Source organism: Lolium perenne, chromosome 4, assembly GCF_019359855.2.
Source record: "Lolium perenne isolate Kyuss_39 chromosome 4, Kyuss_2.0, whole genome shotgun sequence".
NCBI classification, from domain to species: domain Eukaryota; kingdom Viridiplantae; phylum Streptophyta; class Magnoliopsida; order Poales; family Poaceae; genus Lolium; species Lolium perenne.
The window spans coordinates 344656311-344678117 of NC_067247.2; the positions used below are offsets into that span (position 1 = coordinate 344656311).

The 21807-nt window shown below is 44.8% G+C and overlaps 1 protein-coding gene and 1 long non-coding RNA gene across 3 annotated transcripts; one reads left to right on the forward strand and one right to left on the reverse strand.

The window, feature by feature from the left end:
- Positions 1-3504: 3504 nt before the first annotated feature.
- LOC127297098 (sulfate transporter 1.2) lies at positions 3505-9292 on the reverse strand. 2 transcript variants are annotated; one of them, XM_051327359.1, is made up of 13 exons: positions 9143-9292; positions 6561-6993; positions 6253-6460; positions 6005-6179; positions 5856-5921; positions 5654-5767; positions 5447-5563; positions 5217-5343; positions 4841-5127; positions 4560-4750; positions 4331-4416; positions 4158-4234; positions 3505-4043 (listed from the first exon to the last, which is right to left on the reverse strand). In XM_051327359.1, exons 2-13 carry the CDS (start codon positions 6946-6948, stop codon positions 3903-3905), a joined length of 1977 nt encoding a protein of 658 aa, XP_051183319.1. In that variant the 5' UTR covers positions 6949-6993; positions 9143-9292; the 3' UTR covers positions 3505-3902. The 2 variants fall into 2 exon arrangements, with proteins under 2 accessions (XP_051183319.1, XP_051183320.1); XM_051327360.2 differs by lacking the exon at positions 9143-9292 and adding an exon at positions 7289-8084.
- Positions 3931-6181, forward strand: LOC139830702 (uncharacterized). Its single transcript, XR_011743942.1, has 3 exons — positions 3931-4062; positions 5635-5940; positions 6027-6181. It is a non-coding gene; the product is annotated as an uncharacterized lncRNA (long non-coding RNA).
- Positions 9293-21807: the final 12515 nt, after the last annotated feature.

Genomic DNA, 21807 nt, shown 5'->3' on the forward strand with positions numbered 1-21807 from the left:
CGCCATCCAACTGCATCTATGCCTAAAAAGTCCACCTTCAGGTTATCATCCGAACCCCCTCCAGTATTAAGTTGCTAACAACAGACAATTGCATTAAGTATGGTGCGTAATGTAATCAACAACTACATCCTCGGACATAGCGCCAATGTTTTATCCCTAGTGGCAACAGCACAACACAACCTTAGAACTTTCTGTCACTGTCCCAGGTGTCAATGCAGGCATGAACCCACTATCGAGCATAAATACTCCCTCTTGGAGTTAAAAGCAAAAACTTGGCCAGAGCCTCTACTAGTAACGGAGAGCATGCAAGATCATAAACAACACATATGTAATAACTTGATAATTAACATGACATGGTATTCTCTATCCATCGGATCCCGACAAACACAACATATAGAATTACAGATAGATGATCTTGATCATGTTAGGCAGCTCACAAGATCCAACAATGAAGCACAATGAGGAGAAGACAACCATCTAGCTACTGCTATGGACCCATAGTCCAGGGGTGAACTACTCACTCATCACTCCGGAGGCGACCATGGCGGTGTAGAGTCCTCCGGGAGATGAATCCCCTCTCCGGCAGGGTGCCGGAGGAGATCTCCAGAATCCCCCGAGATGGGATCGGCGGCGGCGGCGTCTCAGTAAGGTTTTCCGTATCGTGGTTTTTCGCTTCAGGGGTTTCGCGACGGAGGCTTTAAGTAGGCGGAAGGGCAGAGTCGGGGGCCAGACGAGGGGCCCACACCATAGGGCAGCGCGAGCCCCCCCTTGGCCGCGCCGCCATGTGGTGTCGCCACCTCGTGGCCCCACTTCGTATGCTCTTCGGTCTTCTGGAAGCTCCGTGGAAAAATAGGCCCCTGGGTCTTCGTTTCGTCCAATTCCGAGAATATTTCGTTACTAGGATTTCTGAAACCAAAAACAGCAGAAAACAGAGGCGGCACTTCGGCATCTTGTTAATAGGTTAGTTCCAGAAAATGCACGAATATGACATAAAGTGTGCATAAAACATGTAGGTATCATCAATAATATGGCATAGAACATAAGAAATTATCGATACGTCGGAGACGTATCAGGCCTCAAGGAAATCTACTGGTAATTAAGGTACTCCTTTTAATAGAGCACCGGAGCAAAGCATTAACACTTGGTGAAAACATGTGATCCTCATATCTAAGCCTTCCCCTCCAGTTATCCTAGTTGCTGTCACTCTGGGGCCTCGGGTTCCGGACATAGATATGTGCAAACAACTTGTAGATACAATCTAAGCAATAATTATAGAGCTTAAATCTAAGATCATGCCACTCGTGCACTAGTGACAAGCATTAAACACAACAAGATTGCAGCAACAATAACTTCACAAACTCTATAGATAGACTGATCATAACGTAAATATTCATCGGATCCCAACAAACACAACACCGATTACATCAGATGGATCTCAATCATGTAAGGCAGCTCATGAGATCATTGTATTGAAGTACATGGGAGAGAGAGTACCAACTAGCTACTGCTAGAACCCGTAGTCCATGGGGGAACTACTCACGGAGCATGATGGAGGCGGTGGCGTCGATGGAGAAGACTTCCGGGGGCAATTCCTCGTCCCGGCGGCGTGCCGGAACAGAGATTCTGTCCCCCGAAACGGAGTTTCGCGATGGCGGCGGCGCCCCTGGAGTCTTTCTGGAGTATGATTGATTGATATAGGGTTTTCGCGTCGCGAGGAATATATAGGCGAAAGGGCGGCGGCGGAGGGTGCCTGGGGGGCCCACCCCATAGGGCGGCGCGCCCCCCTCCTTGGCCGCGCCCCCAGGGTGGTGTGGGGCCCCTCTGGCCCCTCTCCGTCTCTCCTTCGGTGTTCTGGGTCCGTCTCGGTGAAATAGGAGGTTTGGCTTTTGTTTCGTCCAATTCCGAGAATATTGCACGAACAGCTTTTCTGGAACCAAAAACAGCAGAAAACAGGAACTGGCACCTTGGCATCTCGTTAATAGGTTAGTGCCGGAAAATGCATAAAATCATTATAAAGTGTGAGCAAAACATGTAGGTATTGTCATAAAACTAGCATGGAACATCAGAAATTATAGATACGTTGGAGACGTATCAACGGCCGACGGTGTTGAAGCGGCCGCTCGAGCGGCCGGCCACCCATGCGACCTTGACAGCATGCTCATCTTCGAATCGTTGCGGCCAGTTCGGGCTACCGAGCGCGTTGGCCGGAAAGTTCCTCTTCGCCGGCATCATCTGGTTTCGTCGTTCCCTGGCGAGGGCTTGCACATGTGGTCCTGCCGGTGGCGACGGTGGCACGACGAAGCCGGCGTTGGAGATGTGCCAGTCGTGCGGCAGTTTGAACTGTACTAGCACGGGGATCCGCTGCCAGTACAGTACGTCGGCCTCGTCGATGCTAAGCTGCAACGAGCGGAGCACGTCGTTGCCGCTGCCGCCGGCCTCGTCGTTGTGCGCCATCGTCGGTCGGTGCGTGGGAGGTTTGCGCAGCGGTTGCGATGGTGGCGGCTAGGTTTTGAGGGGGGGAGAAGAGAAGTGCGCGTCGGTGGGGTTTTAAGGGAGGCGGTTGATGTGGGCATAACCCTTCGGGTACTTGAATTGCCATACCCGGTGCAGACTATGAAGCTGGACCAGCACAAGGACTCAAGAAGCTGGACCCACAAGGAAAATCAACTTGAATTACAAGAAAGAAGACTCCAATACGAATCCTACTAGGACTCTTGTAAACCCTATCTTGGCTGATATATAAAGCCAGACAGGGGCACCCCTTAGGGACACAATCAGAAACATAAATCATAGAGGTGACATGCCTAGACATCGCAACCCGCAGTTTAGGACTAGATTAGACACAGCAACTCCGCCTATGGCGGCCCCCTGTACACATAATTTCATATACTGGATTGCTAGCAGGACGTAGCGATCCTCCACCGCGGGGACGTGAACCTAGGTACGCCGTGTACCGCCTCGCTCCCAGAACTTCCATCGTCGCCTTTCGCTAAAACCCAAACCCCTCATGGTGGGCATTGCCAAGGAACCGCCTCGTCAGCGGTGGACGCGCATTGAAGACGAGTGGGGAAGGTGGGTGAACGCCGCGTGGCCAGTCGCCGCTTGGGTTTCCGCGCGGGAGGCCATTAACGCCGACGACCAACCTTCCCGCGTCGTTTCAGATGCGAACCGTCGCGTCCTCTCGCTGACAAGACACCTCACCTGCGAAAACCGTCATCTCGCGAGGCACCGGCGCACCCGATTCACGCCCTTCGCCAAGGGGCCAGCACGGGGTTACCGGTGCTTCTATTGGGCTCGAAAAAGCGCAGACACTATTTGAAACGCGTTGGTGCGAGCTCATTTTCGATGCCGGCTACCAAAATGCTATCGGGGCCTCCGGTGGAGATGCTATTAGCAGGGTATATACAGTATGTGAAATCCTCAAAAATATCCATATTGCTCACATAGTCACCACAAGTAGTCCCGGCACGCTCCGGAATCGAATGCACTGTAACACTGAGCCAATTGCAAACTTCTTCATATTATTAAAGCCTTGAAGGTAGAAAAGCAGTGAAAAAAAGCAGTAAAGTCCAAACACACACGTATATACGTGGCACAGATCTATAAACTGCAAAAACCTAAAGATGGATCATGATATAAACCGTCATCTAATAAGCAATTGCTTGCCAACAAACCCCCACACACACCACGACAGCATACACACTCATGTTGATGTGATGATGTCCAACTAGGCCACCACCATCTTCGCCTTTTTCTCCAACCTGATGAGATCCAAATCCGACGCACCTCCATTTACCCTTTTGCACAAACCATGCCGATCACTCCTGTGCTCCCCGCTCTATAAAAATCACACCAAATATGTCTCTTTGTTCTGTCTGTACATCTCTCGATGCATATCTTCTTCAGGCGTTCTCGTGCTTTGGAGCTACCATCTTAACCGCCTCGCCGACCGACAGGAATATCTTGTCGTCCCCGATGAGCTCTGTGAATTTCGCCGCCCGCAGCTTCTGGATCACTATTGGCCCGGGATTGGCGAGGATCAGCTGTAAGTGGCACACCCAGGTAGTTTTCTTAGTCAAGTGCTTCGTCCATCAACATCAATTCTTGCGGTAGCAGCTACTATAGGCAGAATTGGAGTTCTAGTCTTTGTTATTTACCTGAATTTTGCGCTTTTCAAGTGCTTTAAGCAATTCCTCCAAGGCATGGATTCCGCTTGTGTCGATGTCAGTTACCGCTGTTGAAGAGTTGGGTCAGTGTTTTGAACCATTAGCAATAAATATACAAATGATTGATGCATTCTGAAAATATACTAAACACGTTGTGTTCTTACGAGATAACTCAACAATCAGAAACTCTGTTTTTGACAGCTTCTGCTCCTCCTGTTGTTCTTCCTCATCCCTCAGCCATCTCAGGATCCTGAAAATCGTATATCAGGTGAGGCACGGTCATTTCGATCTATTGTAGCAGTGGAATCATCGTTTTCCGCTATTTGATTCCTTTACTAGTAACTACATCAGTCACTGAAAAAAATACCTATCTCTTGAATATAATAAGTTTACCTCTCTTTAACATAATTGGAGTTCGTGAAGTAAATGGCCGAGTCCACTCTTACAATCAGAACCCCGGGTACCTTGGTAGCTTCTGTGTATTGTTCAACATTCCTATAGATCGTTGTTCTTGGAAGGTTACCAAGTAAAGCTGTTCTCGGCCGTGTTACTTGAAGAAGAATCTTGCCAAGAGATATTGCAACCTATTCCATACAAGTTCAACAACCATCAGCCAGTGACAATGGAAGGCATTCAACTGGAAAAAACAGGAAAGAAGTTGTAATAACCCGCACCGCAATGAGCAAGCCATACTCTACTGATGCAAATATAACCCCGAAGAATGCTCCTAGGCAGGCCACAAAGTCCATTTTATCAACCTTCCAGAGAAGGTAGGCAGCCTCAAAATCAATTAGTCCAAGCACTGCGTTTATGATGATGGAAGCTAGGATGGCGTTCGGCGTGTACTTAAACAACGGAGTGATCAACAACAGTGTGAGCATTACTACAATTGCCATAACGACATTGGATATTGCTGTTCTGCATCCAGCCATGTAATTCACTGCTGATCGTGAGAAAGAACCTAAAACAAACAACTTTTGTCAGTACTAAGAAGAATGGTATATGTTTATGGGCTCGGTAGATTTTTTTTTCGACGGAGTTAGCAGTTACCTGTTGCTACATAGCATGAAGTAAATGAACCTACAATGTTCATGGTTCCTAGAGCCACCATTTCTTTGTTACCATCTATTTGATAGTCCTTCATGGCAGCAAATGTTCGTCCAATCGCAATGGCTTCCTGATAAATTTTCCCATCACTTTTAGCACATTGGTTGATATCCTAGAAATTATTTTCCATGCTACAGATATGAAGCTCAAATAAGTAGTGAAGTTTTTGTTACCGTTAGGGCGACCATTCCAGCTACAACCCCAATTCTGAATCCTTTCGTCAAGTTTGGGCCGCTGAAAAATATGCGATGAAATGACGCTGGATTGATTCCTTGGTCTATGTGTTTGACCTGAAATTGATCGATGATAGATACACTATGTTATACACTTATACTGAACTAATTGATGGCAAAATTTCCAGGTAGCCAAGTATGACTTACAATAGCGACGCCTTGCTTGTCTGCACGAGTGAGGTACACACACAAGGTGGATAAGATGACCGATATAAGCGGCGCGATTGCAGAAACCCAGAAGAGCTTTTTATTCTTCTTAGCCTGAATTATCCCAGTTAGTTGGTATGATCATCACAAATAGTCAAAGAGAAATAATAGTTAATTATAAACATGTAGTATTTTATCTTACAATGTACTTGGCTGCTAGAAGGAATGCCAAGAACGATGCTGCGATCAATATTGTCTGCCAGTTCCACTAAATCAACAAAGCAAGAGTAATCTGAAATATTGGTTTTCATCGGTGAAGTGGGAAAAAAAATAAGGTACGATTTTTCTTACGCCATGGTGAACATTTCCCCAGACAGATTTCATGACTGATATGATATCTGACTTCTTGGTGAAGACCGCAATGCCAAGGAATCCCTTGAGCTGTTGAAGAGCAATGGTGACGGCTGCACCCGCCATGAAACCAACGATGGCGGCATGAGACAAGAACTCTATGATGAACCCTAGCCTGCAGCAAAGTCCGTTCATGAACTACCATTCTAATGCATAACCGAGTTGGTTAACAGGATCTGAGGTAATACCTAAAGAATCCGAGCGCGAACTGAGTGAGGCCCGCGAAGAATGTGGCGGTGAAGGCCAGGCTGGTGTACTCTTCCCGATCCTTGACCGGGTCTAACTCCTGTTGGAGAAGAGTGCCGAGCAGCAGCGACACGACCGCCACAGGACCGATGGCTATGTCCCTGGAACTACCCATCAGGGCATATATCAAAGGCGGGACGAAGCTACTGTCTGCACATTTAAAGTTTCTTATCATCAGTAGCCACTGGAGCAAAATTCTCATCACAACAAGAAGGAATGGATACGCGTGTGTGCGTGTATGTGCACTTACACAGTCCATACTGTGGTAACAGGCCAGCAAGCTTGGCATAACCGATATCCTGAGGTATGCAGAGGCTGGCGATGGTCATCCCGGCGATGAGGTCGCCCTTGAACTTGCCCAAGGTGTAGTTCCTGCCCCAGTCCAGCATCGGGAAGACATGCTGCAGGCCGAGCCACAGCTTCTTGGACTTGGGCTGGTCCTTGAACGGCCTCAGCGGGTCGTCGGAGAAGAAGGTCTCCTTCAACCCGTCGGAGAACTCCGCGAAAGCGCCCTTCTTGGGCGGAAAACCAACCTTGTAGCTGTTGTGGGTATTCTCCGTGCGGCGGCGTGACATCGTCCGGCTGGAGATGTCATCGCCGGGCAATTCTTCACCGCCATCGGACACGGTACGCGGCATTGTGGACGATGTTGCACACGCCTAGGTGCAGAAGGGCACTTGTATCTGCAAACGATGCAGTGAGCACATTGGTCAAACTCTATTCAGAAGGCCAAAGCTGCACGGACTTGCATGACCAGCTACATGCATGGCCCAAAACCCAGGTGATCTGAGCTCTGAACTGAATGAAATGATGTTTTACTTCAGAGCTAAATAAATCTGAAGCCTATGCAAGAACAAGAACAAGAATACAAGCACACAACAGAATTCAACGATCATCGGTCAGTGGCTGTCTAGTGTTTGACCATGGGATCATTCCTAACTGACAAGCCTGGAGAATGGAGAACGGAAGAAAACCTACACGAGGATGCTCTTGGCCCAGGAAGACAGAGGCCTTGCTTGCTTCTTCCTTGGATTGTTCAGAACCTAGCTAGAGAATGTCCATTATATATAGCACTCCGGCTACGATGAATGTCAACCCCTCAGTTTTAAAAGGGCCAAGAGGGATAGCTAGGCTAAGCTGCAAAGTACGAATCTGCGTCGAAAATCGAACCACGTTCAACAGAGCACAGGAAATGCCTACCTAAATGAATAAGATATCCTACACAGCTCATCAGTTGCTGAACTCGTAAATTATTTTGCTTACACAACGTAGTAGTTGAAAGAATGTGCCGATATTTGTCGGAAAAAAAAAATGTGCTGATGACAGGTGACAAAAGGAGCAATCAAACTGTTTCAGCTCTCGGTTGAATGCGATTTAAGGAACAGAGATGAGGCCAGACTGGACTTTGATCAAATTCATGTAAGTATACATAAGTACGTTACATGGGAAACTGAATATTCTATGACAATCGGCATCAAGTTGGAGTTGTGAATTTTTGGTACTTTTTCTGGCTAGAAACTTGTCAAGTCATTGACACCACCACACCTTGGGTTAATATGCAGCCAAACTCCAGTCAACCTATAAACAAGACATAAAGGGGGACAAACTTCTGCAATTTTGACATCCAGGATGACCCAATGCACGCGTTATGACTTATGAAACTATACAGGAACTGGAGGTTTTAGAAGAGCTGCCCACTGCAAAGCACCTTTGTGGAATTCTGGGGCTCTCAATTGCTCTCATCAGCTGATGAAAACGAAACCTAGCTAGTTACCTGCTCTACGCTTTCCATGCTTGACTATGCAGCTACGAACCCATCTTTTGCATATCTGATGAAGACATTATTTAAAGTTTCTTAACCGCAGTTAGTGACAAGTTCCACTACTTATGTCATATTAAAATTTATAACATGGTTGTCTCGGCCTCTCCGGGACTAGGCAAGGCCCAATAATGCAGTTGTTAATTCTAATTATCAACAATCAGAACATGATCTGCAGCAGCAGCTAAGCAAAACTGCAGGTTCAGACCGCAAAATCGACAGTTAGTATAGCCGGAAAATCAGATTGGTCGATTAACGACTATTATGTTCTGTAGGTAAGCATGGTCCGCCATTTCCATAAACTTGGTCAAAGAGGCAATGAAAGGAAGCTTAATGTAATTTAGACTGCACGTATATATGCTAATGCGATGATGCGACAAGGTTGGACGGTCCTGAAATGCACAGCATGCACCAATCTACTGCCTAACAGATTTGATTCCGTGCACTCTCGGTGGCTCTCATCACTTTGATTACATACAAACCTTTGCCTACCTCATGCTCTCTCTATCTTTCCATGCCAATGACCCAATGTGCTCTACTTTTTTCATATACAGGTACAGAGTAGGAGCATATGTTGATCAGTGACTGCACTGTGGAAATCGAGTCTCACACGGAAACAGCAGTTTATTCATTCATGAAAAAAATACCGAGAAATGAAATTAAAACCCACCCCCCAGGAATCTAAGGGTATACGCAACTGAGAAAGACAGCAGGACACGTGGAAATATAATCGATCCACCATACTCCTATCATGCAAACCTAGATCAAAGAATTCTTGGTTAACATTCAGAAAACATCTGGGTTCGGCCGTTGAAACCAACAAGGCCGTAAGAAGCAATCGATCAAATGAACAGATCAAGAAAAAAGAATAAACAAAGTCAGGGACTAAACCCTTTATGACTTCATGTTTTGTAGAAAGCTTTTCTGCTGGGCTTTTGCCTGCTAGCTGCGCCAAAAGTATATGGAAAAGCAAGAAGGAGATCGAAAAGAACAAGGGAATTCTTTTTTCTTACTGTGAGGTTCCTGACGAACACTTCCGTCTAGCTCCAGACCTTTTCCTCCGCTTGCTTTTTTTGGGCCCACCAGTGTTCTACTACTGTACCTTCCGTATTGGATGGCGGGGGTTCATTGGAATATGGACGCGATTGTGGGTCAGGTGATGGACGACAGCTCCTTTACTATTTAAAACAGCAAGAGGATTAACAAGTGAAGAAAATGCTGAAGACAGAGAAAGTCAAAATGCGTCCTGGTTCAGTGAATCTGGTGTCGAAGGCAATAGAAGCATAGAAAGGGGGATCACAACGAACCACATGTTGGGCCCGTTGACTCTGCTAATGGTTTTAGTTTTTTTTTGGGCATTCCTAAGGTTTTAGCTAGAGGAGCATGAAAGATTCAAATTGATTTAGAAGAACCATAACTACTCCCTCCGTTCCACCAAAAATACCTTAACTTTATCAAAATATAGATGTATCTAAACATTATCTATTGGTAGATACATTCAAATTTGAGTAAAGTTTAAAATAAACCTTAAACTTAGAGCATGTCTAACATACCCTGTATTTGCTCGCCCCGTATCGAGCGAATACAGGCCTGTATCAAAAAAAATTGGCACGCACGAACCATTCCATTTAGTAGACCCCTTATTTCACCCTGTATTTAAAAAAAATGCAAAACCCGGGAGAATTCATAGATAGTTCTTCACATAGATCATAGATAGATAGAGGATATACAAAATTGCGCGATCCTACTGGATCGCGACTTCTACAATGCTAGGGATGCGCCTAGTCATCGAGGATGATGATCAGAGTGCTGGCGGTGGCCTCTCGAGCCATCAGCTCATTGACGGCGGCGATGGCCTGCGCCACCTCCTCCGTGTCCGCCTGCGCCTTGTCGGCGGCGTCCTCCTTGGACGCGGCCGCCTCCAAGAAGAGGGGGTCCTCCTCATGCTCCGCCTCCTCTTCCTCGTCGTCGGCTCGCGGCGCTCCTCCGCTGGAGCTCCCCTACCATGCGGCCTTCCACGCGCGCTCCTGCTCCCACGCGCTCCGCCACTTTTCGAATTCGTCGCCCTCCGCGAAGTCCCGGAGCGTCGGCGGCATCCACCCGGACCCGACGTACTTGCACGCCGCACGTCGACTCCCGGTGGCGGAGAATTTGCAGTGGCGGCGCCACGCCTCCTCCACCGTGGCCGGCTCACGGGAACGCTTCGATCCGGCGGCGGGCGAGAGGCTGCTCCTACGCTGTGCGCTCATGGCTGGCGGCGGTGGAAATGCGGCAGCGTGCGCGTGAGAATTGCTCGCCGGAGTGGTGGCGGCGCACGGCGGGGCTAGGGTTGCGAGTGAGGGGTTGGAGCCCCACTCGCACCTTCACCCTCTATTTGTAGGGGGCGGCGGGGTGGGTTTGACGGGCCCCGTATTCTGCCGATACGGGCCGGCTCGAATACGGGGCCTGCTAGACGCTCCATTTCGCCCTCACCCCCTATCCCGCCAGAATAATACGGGGTACCAGCGTTTTAAGGGTGTCGTAAATATACCCTGAACTATCAATCCTTGGGATCAGCACCCAGAACTCATAGTTCCCGATCGATACTTGTGGACAACTTGATTCTCGACAGTTTCGCTGATGTGGCCACCGTCAATGCCGGGATCGTTGAGGACTCGAAAATTTGAACAGTGAACATGCATAGAGACGGATCTCCTCCTTGTGCCGTGCTAGAGCGCGCTGAAACACATGATGGTCTGGTCACTAGCCGTCATAACGGCCGCGGGTACATGGGAAGAAAAGCCGCCGGTTGTTTCTGTTGTCATCCCAAAGAAGCACCACCTCGCCGGGTTCCTCTCATCTCCCTCAATGTCCAAGCAACTGAGCCAGTTGTTGGAGCAAGCTCGTGATGCTGCTAAGTGCGCCGCCCAACATGGCTGCAGAGCGACTCGAAACGACGAGCTCCAGCATTTTTGCACGCCGCCGCATCAATTGCTCTTGCTGATCTTCTTCCTTGTGACAACAGTCAGGAACTTCCCAGGATGCGCTGATGGTAGGGGGTATCGCCGTCATTGTTCCTCAGTACTAGATGCAGTTGTTCGTGCTCCGGCGGCCGATCCTCCAGCCGAGCGTCGATGAAGATGACCATGCTTCAGCCGCAAGGGACGCGCTCGCGCGACATCTACGCCTCGTCAGTCCACTCTATCCGGCGGGCGAGCGGTCTCCGGTTTCCGCATCGCTCTCCAGGCGCCTCACCTGGGCTGTGCGGGCATCAGATGATGGAGATGGGACGCGCTGCCCCTGCTCAGGATGGGGTTGTCGGTGTAGAGATAGAAAATATTGATACTATACGTGGGCCCCAAATGTCAACAATCCTTCCATTTGGGAACGGCCTAATTACTACCTTGGACCGGGAACCTTAAGTTTAGGGTGCTGATTTCTGGGATTGCCGGTTCAGGATTTGATCCCAACACTCTCTACAAGTACAAGGTTTCTTTCAAATTTTGATAAAGTTGAGACACTTTTGGTGGAACGAAAGTAGTATTAGGAAACAGAAATTATTACCCCCTCCATCCTAAAAACATGTCAAAATTTTATCTAAAATTCAGTATATCTAGACCCTATCTAGAGAGTACAATTTAATTGGGAGACAACTAGATTGCCCATATGCATGTTGTCTATTCTCTTGAAACCATAAGGACAATATAATTATATGATCGGTCCACAACGATTTGTGTGTTCTCTTCTGTGCATGTCTGTTACATGTGCACATAAGGCCTTTCATAATGGGTGTTTTTTAGCGCAATATTCTAGGTACTTTGCTTATGTGGCACCCTATTTATTGATGAAAGAGAGTGGTATTATATCTTAGACTACCCACAATGGGAGTATCATAGGTAGTATCATGCATTCCATGCATGCAAAATGCTGATGTGGCAGTGCTATTAAGGAGGTGAGAGAGGATACTAGTATCATAGGTAGATACAGTATCATAGCACATACTACTAGAAAAATTAATGTCAAGTAAATCTTGTACATCTATTTGCATTGAGATTCTACAAAACAATTAATATATGAAGACTATGATACTAGTATATGATACCATGCATTGTGGAGATAGTAACATGTAGTAGTATCATATGCATGATACTTCTATATGATACTATGCATTGTGACTAGTCTTAGCTTAGATACAACACTTGCACGTGGTCATAGGCAAAAATCATTAAATTTAGATACAACACTAAGAAAAAATGCATTGAAGTACTTGTATCTTAACAAACATCAATGACTATGATAACGTGCTAAGAGCCAATCCATTGTGAAAGGCCTAAGTTACCCCTCTGTATCGATGTCTCGGCAGTTAAGAAAATCCTTTAATTACAATTATTTATTTACTTGTGACTCTAAATACAGTTTAGCGTCTACATTTTGCATAAATCTGCAGCAAGTATTTAGAGTCGAAGGAAGTATTTTTACTTGGTTTATATGATACAAAAAGTAAGATTGGTACTTTTCAATATGAATATGTTGTCATTAATTTTTTAATATTGCATATTAATAGGATAATTATATTTGAGAAACGAAGGGTAGGGATGACCTCCATTGCGTCTGTACATAGTAGGAGAACCATTGATCAAAGCATCTTCTTAGGGTGTGTTTGGTAGTCTGTGTCACTATAGAAATACTTTTCCCGCTAAAACAACTTGACCTCAGACCAGCTGAGCTGAGATTATACCGCAGTGTTTGGTAGCTTGGGTGTGCTCACCTATGCTGAGCAAGGATGTTGTTTGGTGAGCCAAGTTGAGCTCATACCGTTCAACGCTTACAGAAATTAACTAATTTGCAAAGAGGTTCGCAAGTTTACAAAAAGAATCTTGAACAGAAAGATAAAAAGCAATCAGGTCGTTGGGCTGAGATCCTCGTGTCGCTGGGTTGCCGAACGAGGCTGGGAGAGGCGGCAGAGGAGGGCGCCCGCTGACGGAGGAGGCACTCGATGGAGTCTTCACCGGTGAGGGAGGGGCGGAGGCGGGTCCTCGCACGGGAGAAAGCTAGCGACAAGAGTGACCACAAAGAAAGGGACGGGGGAAATGGTTCGGTCGGGCAAGCGGGGTGAGCCGCACATCGCACTCAGGGCCGGTGGCGGGTGGCACGATGCGTTTTTCGGGATGCACTCAACCGAGCTGACCTGAGAAGCTCAATTTGAGCTTCCCAACTAGGCATGGCTCAGAGGATTTTTTCGTGCGAAGTGGCCAGTGCCCAATTGGCCCGAGCCAACCTACCAGACGACAACAACTAGAAAAAAACTAGGATAAGGTGAGAAAATCTGAGTTCACCCAGTCTACCAAATACACCCTCAGTTCTTACCCCTAACAAGGTCTTACATTTCTGGAGAAATGGAGTAGACTAGGAAGTTCGCAGCGCAGCGCGGCGCACGCCACGCCCGTGTTGTCTACGGTGTGGTTCATTTTTAAAAATGGCGCTATTTAGGTTTAAGAGTGCATGATTATTTTTTCAAACTTGACCATGTCCTTGGTTTCAAGATCGTTGTTGGTTACAATTTTGTAGAAATAATACAATATCTGGATTGCTGAAGTACCGTGGAAGTGCCAGGGAAATAGGCGGCGGATGATGGAGTGCTTTTCTTTATAGATCATTGTATAAATATTGTAGAAATAAAACAATATATGGGTTGTTGAAGTACCACAGAAGTGCCCATGAAATAGGCGGCAGATGGTGGAGTGCTTTTGTTTTTGGTGTTGCTACAAAGGGAAATGGTAGTATTTCTCCGGCCGAAAGAGGCAACAGGTGATGGAGTAGAAGAAGGTCATCCGAGGTGAAAATGTGACGGATGGTGGAGTAAGTATATTTTTTTGATGTTATCGTAGAAGAACACAACATTATTTTCCCCTAATAAAAGAGGGGGAGGATGTTGGATTTTATTTTAATCACCGGTGAAGAATTATACACTACGTTCTAAATAAATATCGGCGAGTAATTACTGTCTAGAACCACGGTTCAGGTTGCAGATTCGTATAAAAATTAATACCCTTGTGCGTCGTTGCAAAATGACCGATTGCGAAATATACTGCATTAAATAATTAATAGTAGATGGTTAAAGGCGTGTTTCATAGTTGACATCGGCAATGTCAAGATGTCTAGTAAGAAATTGCTTTCTAGAAAAATATAGGTAGTTATCGCCTCGTGCGTGAAATACTGCGAAAACTAAACGTGAGGTTGAAATTACCACGTTGTTGCATCGTTGAGAAATTATCACGGCTGGAATATGCGCCCTCAAATAATTAAATATTAGGTAATTAACGATTGAGAGGGGATTTGGTGACTAGGTGTATACGTGAGCACCCTCTAGATGCCACACGATCTGCGTTAAAATCCGGTTCACGTCAATTTGATCTGTTGCCTTGACGTTGTCTTATCCATCGCTAAGCGTAGTTGGCGTTGGTCCTACGTGATTTGAAAGTGCATCTGGCCCACTATTTGAATTCAAAAAGGTGGGTCCTACGTGATTTGGAAGTGTTGTTAGTGCTGATGTGGTTTGCTAACCCAACAATGATGGTAACAGTGGATTGCTCTCGGTGACACGTGTCAACCAATGGATGCGTGCTCACGTATACACCCGGTCACCAGGCTTTTTCCGATTAACGATTTACTTTATAATTTATGCCGAAAAATTACTGTTGACGTTCAAGGATTGGACCTAGAAATTGTTTTTGGGATATTATAGGTCCGCCCTGAAAAAGATAACTGCTATATTGTTACCGCGACTAATTATTACAGAAGCTAACTGTTTCAAACGATGATTTACTGTGAGAAATTACCATCAGATTCTCAAAAAAATTGTATGAGAATTTTTTCTCAAAATTACCATTAGATTTTTAAAAAATAGTATGAGGAATTTCTAAAATAAAAAAAGCAAATAAATAAGGTGCACTGTTCACGGGCACTGTTTATGTGCGTGAACAGTGACAAAATCAATGAGAGAGCTGCAAAGTGGCTCAACTTTTATATATAGTATTATAAATATTGTTGAAATAAAATAATATATGGGTTGTTGAAGTACCACATAAGTGCCTGTGAAATAGACGTTGGATGGTGGAGTGCTTTTGTTTTCGGTGTTGCTACAGAAGGAAACGGTAGTATTTCTCCGGCCAAAAGAGGCAACGGGTGATGGAGTAGAAGAAGGTCATCCCAGGTGAAAATGTGACGGATGGTGGAGTAAGTATATTTTTTTCGATGTTATCGTAGAAGAACACAACATTATTTTCCCCGAATAAAAGAGGGGGAGGATGTTGGATTTTATTTTAATCACCGGTGAGGATTATGCACTACGTTATAAATAAATATTGGCGAGTAATTACTGTCTAGAACCACGGTTCAGGTTGAAGGTTCGTGTAAAAATTAATACCCTTGTTTGTCATTGCAAAATGACCGATTGCGAAATATGCGACATTAAATAATTAATAGTAGATGGTTAAAGGCGTGTTTCATAGTTGACATCGGTAATGTCAAGATGTCTAGTGAGAAATTGCTTTCTAGAAAAATATAGGTAGTTGTCGCCTCGCGAAATACTGCGGAAACTAAACTTGAGGTTGAAACTACCACGTTGTTGCATCGTTGAGAAATTATCACGGCTGGAATATGCGCCCTCAAATAATTAAATATTAGGTAATTAACGATTTACTTTATAGTTTATGCCGGAAAATTATTGTTGATGTTCAAAGATTGCACCTAGAAATTGTTTTTGGGAAATTATAGGTCCGCCCTGAAAAAGATAACTGCTACATTGTTAGCGCGACTAATTATTACAGAAGCCAACTGTTTCAAATGACGATTTACTGTGAGAAATTACCATCAGATTCTCTAAAAAATAGTATGAGAAATTTTGCTCAAAATTACCATCAGATTTTTTAAAAATAGTATGAGGAATTTCTAAAATAAAAAAACAAATAAATAAGGTGCACTGTTCACGTGCACTGTTCATGTGCGTGAACAGTGACCAAATCAATGATAGGGCTGCAAGAAGTAACAATATTTTTCCAAACATGCCGTAGAAAATAGCATTAGTATTTTCTAATAATAAAAGATTCAACAAATGGTGCAGTGTTTTTCATGGAATGTTCATGCAGCAATTTTTACATGGTAATGTTCATGTGCCATGAACAGTAGCCAAATGGCTGAGAAGCCAGCAAACCCATCCAGCTTTCATATATAGTATAGTATTATATTAGGTAATTAACGATTTAGTTTATAGTTTATGCCGGAAAATTAGTGTTGATGTTTAAAGATTGCACCTAGAAATTGTTTTTTGGAAATTATAGGTCCGCCCTAAAAAGGATAACTGCTATATTATTAGCGCGACTAATTATTACAGAAGCCAACTGTTTCAAATGATGATTTACTGCGAGAAATTACCATCAGATTCTCTAAAAAATAGTATGAGAAAATTTTCTCAAAATTACCATTAGATTTTTTTAAAAAGTATGAGGAATTTCTAAAATAAAAAAATAAGGTGCACTGTTCACGTGCACTGTTCATATGCTGGAACAGTGACCAAATCAATGAGAGGGCTGCAAAGTGGCTCACTCTCCTGCAAGCAAAAAAGCTTCAGGTTTAATATATAGTATTTTTTTGGGAAATTATAGGTCCGTCGTGAAAAAGATAACTGCTATATTGTTAACGCGACTAATTATAACAGAAGCTAACTGTTTCAAACGATGATTTACTGCGAGAAATAGTATGAGAAATTTTGCTCAAAATTACCATTAGATTTTTTTAAAATAGTATGAGGAATTTCTAAAATAAAAAACAAATAAATAAGGAGCACTGTTCACATGCACTGTTTATGTGCGTGAACGGTGACCAAATCAATGAGTTCACGTGCTCGACAACGACTTCGCCCCGGGTTACAACTGCGACACGACGTCTAAGCAAAAACCATGACTTCACCCCATCAGCGCTCGGGGGCTCGCTTATTTTTTCATAAACAATTTGGCGGCATTCACTTTTGTTCTTTGGTTGTTTCTACTTCGGATCGACTTTTTCGCTGCACTCGAAGACTTCATCGACTCAGCTGCACGACCTAATTCCGTCAACTCCGTCATACCCAATAAGTTAAGTGTTGTTTTTTACTCAGAGTTGATTATCATTTACTTTGCCGCACCCGACACTCAGGGGTTGCGCTGTGCGAATTCACTCTACAACTCAGGTCGGCAAAAGAAGAACTGCGCCAAGGAAAAACTACATCAACAAAGAACTCGGAACCCGAGGAAATTTTCTTCAAGGAGGACCCGACGAAATTTTCCTCAAGGAGAAACCCGAAGAAATTTTCCTCAAGGAGGAACCCGAAGAAATTATCTTCAAGGAGGACCCGACGAAATTTTCCTCAAGGAGGAACCCGACAAAATTTTCTTCAAGAAGGACCCGAAGAAATTTTCTTTTAGAAGGACCCGATGAAATTTTCCTCAAGGAGGACCCGAAGAAATTATCCTCAAAGAGGAACCCGAAGAAATTTTCCTCAAGGAGGAACCCGAAGAATTATCCTCAAGGAGGAACTCGATGAAATTTACATCAAGGAGGAACCAAAAAAAAAGAGGATGGAAAAATCTTCGGGTTCATTGACTCGTCATTTATTCCGATCAAGAGCATCGGCAATGTACCTGATGACAATATAGAAGAACCCAATATATTCGGCCATCCCATCACGCCGCGAAAAATATAGAAGAGTCCGAAAAATGAGTCATTACATCAGCCGAACAAGGCGCTAGACAACATATTCTCAGAGTGCGTCCGCCGCGGTAAAAACTCTGAATGCCGTGACTCGTAAAAAGGTCACGAAGGTAAAACCCCAGGATCCGTCCTGTGTGGCGCGACATCGCACCCGAATGCGCTCTTCCACTTTATCCACATCAACAGATGTGAAGAAAAATCCCGGCGGACGCGCTGTGGACCCGGTAATTTTGCTGGAATTCAGTTTCGGTAAGTCCTAAAGCGGCACGTTCTGAATTACGTAAGTATCCCGAATTCGTGTCCGTGGACGCGAGTTTGAAGTAGGTTTATCTGGATTTGCCACTAGAGCAATTAACTGGTACCTGATCCGTCAGATGAACCAACCGCATTTACCAATATCCCTGTTCAATATATTTGACGAAGAAAATATAGCGTCTCCTTGGACTCGAATAATTTTAAAAAGAGAAAAACGTGGAAATTTCATTCAATTTTGTAAATATATAAAGGTTTGTAGACTCAACTCGATTCCGTGACTCGAGTGGAGCCTACTCCCATCGGGAGCACATGGATTTCATTAAGTCCTCCAGCAGGAGTCGATAAAAAAGAGGGGCTGCGCCCATAAATATAGTAAAGTTCTTCATCGAGTAGTACAACTAGAGTCTATGCCCAGGTGCAAACACATGCACATAGACTCGGGGGATACTCCCATCGGGAGCACTGGCCGCGCACCCGATAGAAAAATAACTTCGAGAATCGTCGACATCATCTACGCTACACGTGATCTATGATATTGACATGATATATTTTCGGATCAATGGCCTCGGCTTTTATTTCTTCGACTTCGGAGATGCACTACAAGAAAAGTTGCCATGGCCGACGAAGTTGAAGTCGCGCCGTGGTTGCTGGTGTACCATGGCCGACGATTTTGGTCCCTCCGTGGTGCATGTCAAAACTTTTTTTTTTCTCGTTTTTGAGGCCACCTAGCCCGACGAAAGCGGCCAAAACATCGCGTATGGTGGCCCGGGACATGGTGCATCGCGAATTCTCGGGTTCGCCGGCCGAGTCAACGCAAATCCGCACCGCCGAGGGATGTAGGGCCCAGATGGCAGCCTCTCTGGCATTGTTTTTTTTCTCGATCGCGCCATCTCGTTCAACGTTCTCCGATCGAGCCGTTTACGATGCAGGATCATGGGTCCCGCATGTCATCCTCTATGAACCAAAATTCTTTCTATTCTTGGATTTTTTTTGACCCCCTGATTTCTGGCTACTTCCTTTTTCTTTTGATCCCTTGCCGCCTTGGAAACGTTGAGACCGCTGCTGCTAAATGGGACCCGCATGTCATCCTCTATGTGCAATCAACTTTCTTTTCTTGGAGTTTTTTTTGGCACCTCAAATTTGGTCACTTGCCTTTTTCTTTCGATCCCCTGCCGCCTCTCAAACGGTGATACCGCTGCTGCTAAATGGGACCCGCATGTCATCCTCTATGCACTATAAAACTTTCTTTTCTTGAATTATTTTTGGCACCTCATATTTGGTCACTTGCCTTTTTCTTTCGATCCCCTGCCGCCTCTCAAACGGTGATACCGCTGCTGCTAAATGGGACCCGCATGTCATCCTCTATGCACTATAAAACTTTCTTTTCTTGAATTATTTTTGGCACCTCATATTTGGTCACTTGCCTTTTTCTTTCGATCCCCTGCCGCCTCTCAAACGGTGATACCGCTGCTGCTAAATGGGACCCGCATGTCATCCTCTATGTACTATAAAACTTTCTTTTCTTGGAGTTTTTTTTTGGCACCTCAAATTTGGTCACTTGCCTTTTTCTTTCGATCCCCTGCCGCCTCTCAAACGGTGATACCGCTGCTGCTAAATGGGACCCGCATGTCATCCTCTATGTACTATAAAACTTTCTTTTCTTGGAGTATTTTTGGCACCTCAAATTTGGTCACTTGCCTTTTTCTTTCGATCCCCTGCCGCCTCTCAAACGGTGATACCGCTGCTGCTAACTGGGACCCGCATGTCATCCTCTATGTACTATAAAACTTTCTTTTCTTAAATTATTTTTGGCACCTCATATTTGGTCACTTACCTTTTTCTTTCGATCTCATGCCACGTTTGAAACGTTGAGGAACCTGCAGGCTCATGGGACCCGCATGTCATCCTCTATGTACTATAAAAGTTCATTTTCTTGGTTTTTTTTCACCCTCTGATTTTTGGCAATTTCTTTTTTCTTTTGATCCCCTGCCGCCTCTCAAACGGTGATACCGCTCTTTGCTAAATGGGACCCGCATGTCATCCTCTATGTACTATAAAACTTTCTTTTCTTGAATTATTTTTGGCTCCTCATATTTGGTCACTTGCCTTTTTCTTTCGATCTCATGCCACGTTTGAAACGTTGAGGAACCTGCTAGCTCATGGGACCCGCATGTCATCCTCTATGTCCATCAACTTTATTTTCTTGGATTTTTTTTACCCCCTAATTTCTGGCTACTTTCTTTTTCTTTTGATCTCAAGCCGCATTTGAAACGTTGGGACCCCTGCTGCAAAATGGGACCCGCATGTCATCCTCTACGTACAATAAAGTTTCTTTTCTTGGATTATCTTTGGCTCCTGATATTTTGTCACTTGCCTTTTTCTTTCGATCTCATGCCGCCTTTGAAACGTTGAGTAAGCTGCTGGCTCATGGGTCCCGCATGTCATCCTCTACGAACAATAAAAGTTTCCTTTCTTGGAGTTATTTTTTACCCCTAATTTCTGGCTATTTGCCTTTTTCTTTTGATCTCCTGCCCCCTCTGAAACGATGAGGACGCTGTTGGCAGGTCGGTCCCACATGTCATCCTCTATGAACAATAAAAGTTTCCTTTGATGGATTTATTTTGAACCCCTAATTAATTTCTGGATATTTCCCCTGCCGCCTTGGAATCGTTGAGGATGCTGCTGCCTCATGGGTCCCGCATGTCATCCTCTCAGAACGGTAAATGTTTATTTTCTTGGATTTTGTTGACCAAACGATTTTTGGCTTATTTTTTCTTTCGATCACCTGCAGCCTTTAAAACGTTGAGGCTGTTTGGCTCACGGGTCCCACATGTCAACCTCTATGAACAATAAACGGCGAGGCTGTCGCTGCCTCATGGGTCCCGCATGTCATCCTCTCAGAACGAAAATGTTTCTTTTCTTGGATTTTTTACCAACAGATTTTTGGTTTATTTTTTCTTTCCATCCCCTGCCGCCTTTAAAACGTTGACGACGCTGCTGGCTCATGGGTCCCCAATGTCAGCCTCCCCATACTGCAATAAACGTTGTATTTCGCTCTGAGCTATTGCAAACGGATAAATTAAATCTTTATATCTACATAAACAAACTTATATGTTGAATCTCCTTGTTTTTTGTTTTTGCGAAGCATAGGACTTTCCTGTTTTTTTTTAGAAAAATTCGACCTTTCCTGTTTTGGAGTGGGCTGAAATTGTACGAGTCAAAAGGCCCATCAGGATAGTTCGAAGGCCCAGATGTCCAGATACAGCCCAATTGAAATCTTTCTTTTCTTGGATTTTTTTTCACACCCTGATTTCTGGCTACTTCATTTTCTTTCGGTCTGTGCCGCCTTGGAAGCGTTGAGACACATTTGCTATAAAATGGGACCCGCATGTCATCCTCTATGTACAATAAAGTTTCTTTCTTGGATTATTTTTGGCTCTGATATTATGTCACTTGCCTTTTTCTTTCAATCTCATGCCGACTTTGAAACGTTGAGGAAATTTCTTTGGCTCATGGGTCCCGCATGTCATCCTCTATGAACAATAAAAGTTTCCTTTGTTGGATTTATTTTTCCCTAATTTACGGCTATTTGCCTTTTTCTTTTGATCCCTGCCCCCTTTGAAACGATGACGACGCAGCTGGCAAGTCGGTCCCACATGTCATCCTCTATGAACAATAAAAGTTTCCTTTGATGGAT

Excerpts from the sequence above, each read along its gene's own strand:
- LOC127297098 (XM_051327359.1), bottom strand. The coding sequence starts at position 6,948 with ATGCCGCGTACCGTGTCCGATGGCGGTGAAGAATTGCCCGGCGATGAC. Across the intron at positions 5,922-6,004 it reads GGGGAAATGTTCACCATGGC|TGGAACTGGCAGACAATATT; the intron begins GTAAGAAAAATC and ends TTGTTGATTTAG. Across the intron at positions 5,128-5,216 it reads TTCATGCTATGTAGCAACAG|GTTCTTTCTCACGATCAGCA; the intron begins GTAACTGCTAAC and ends TGTTTGTTTTAG.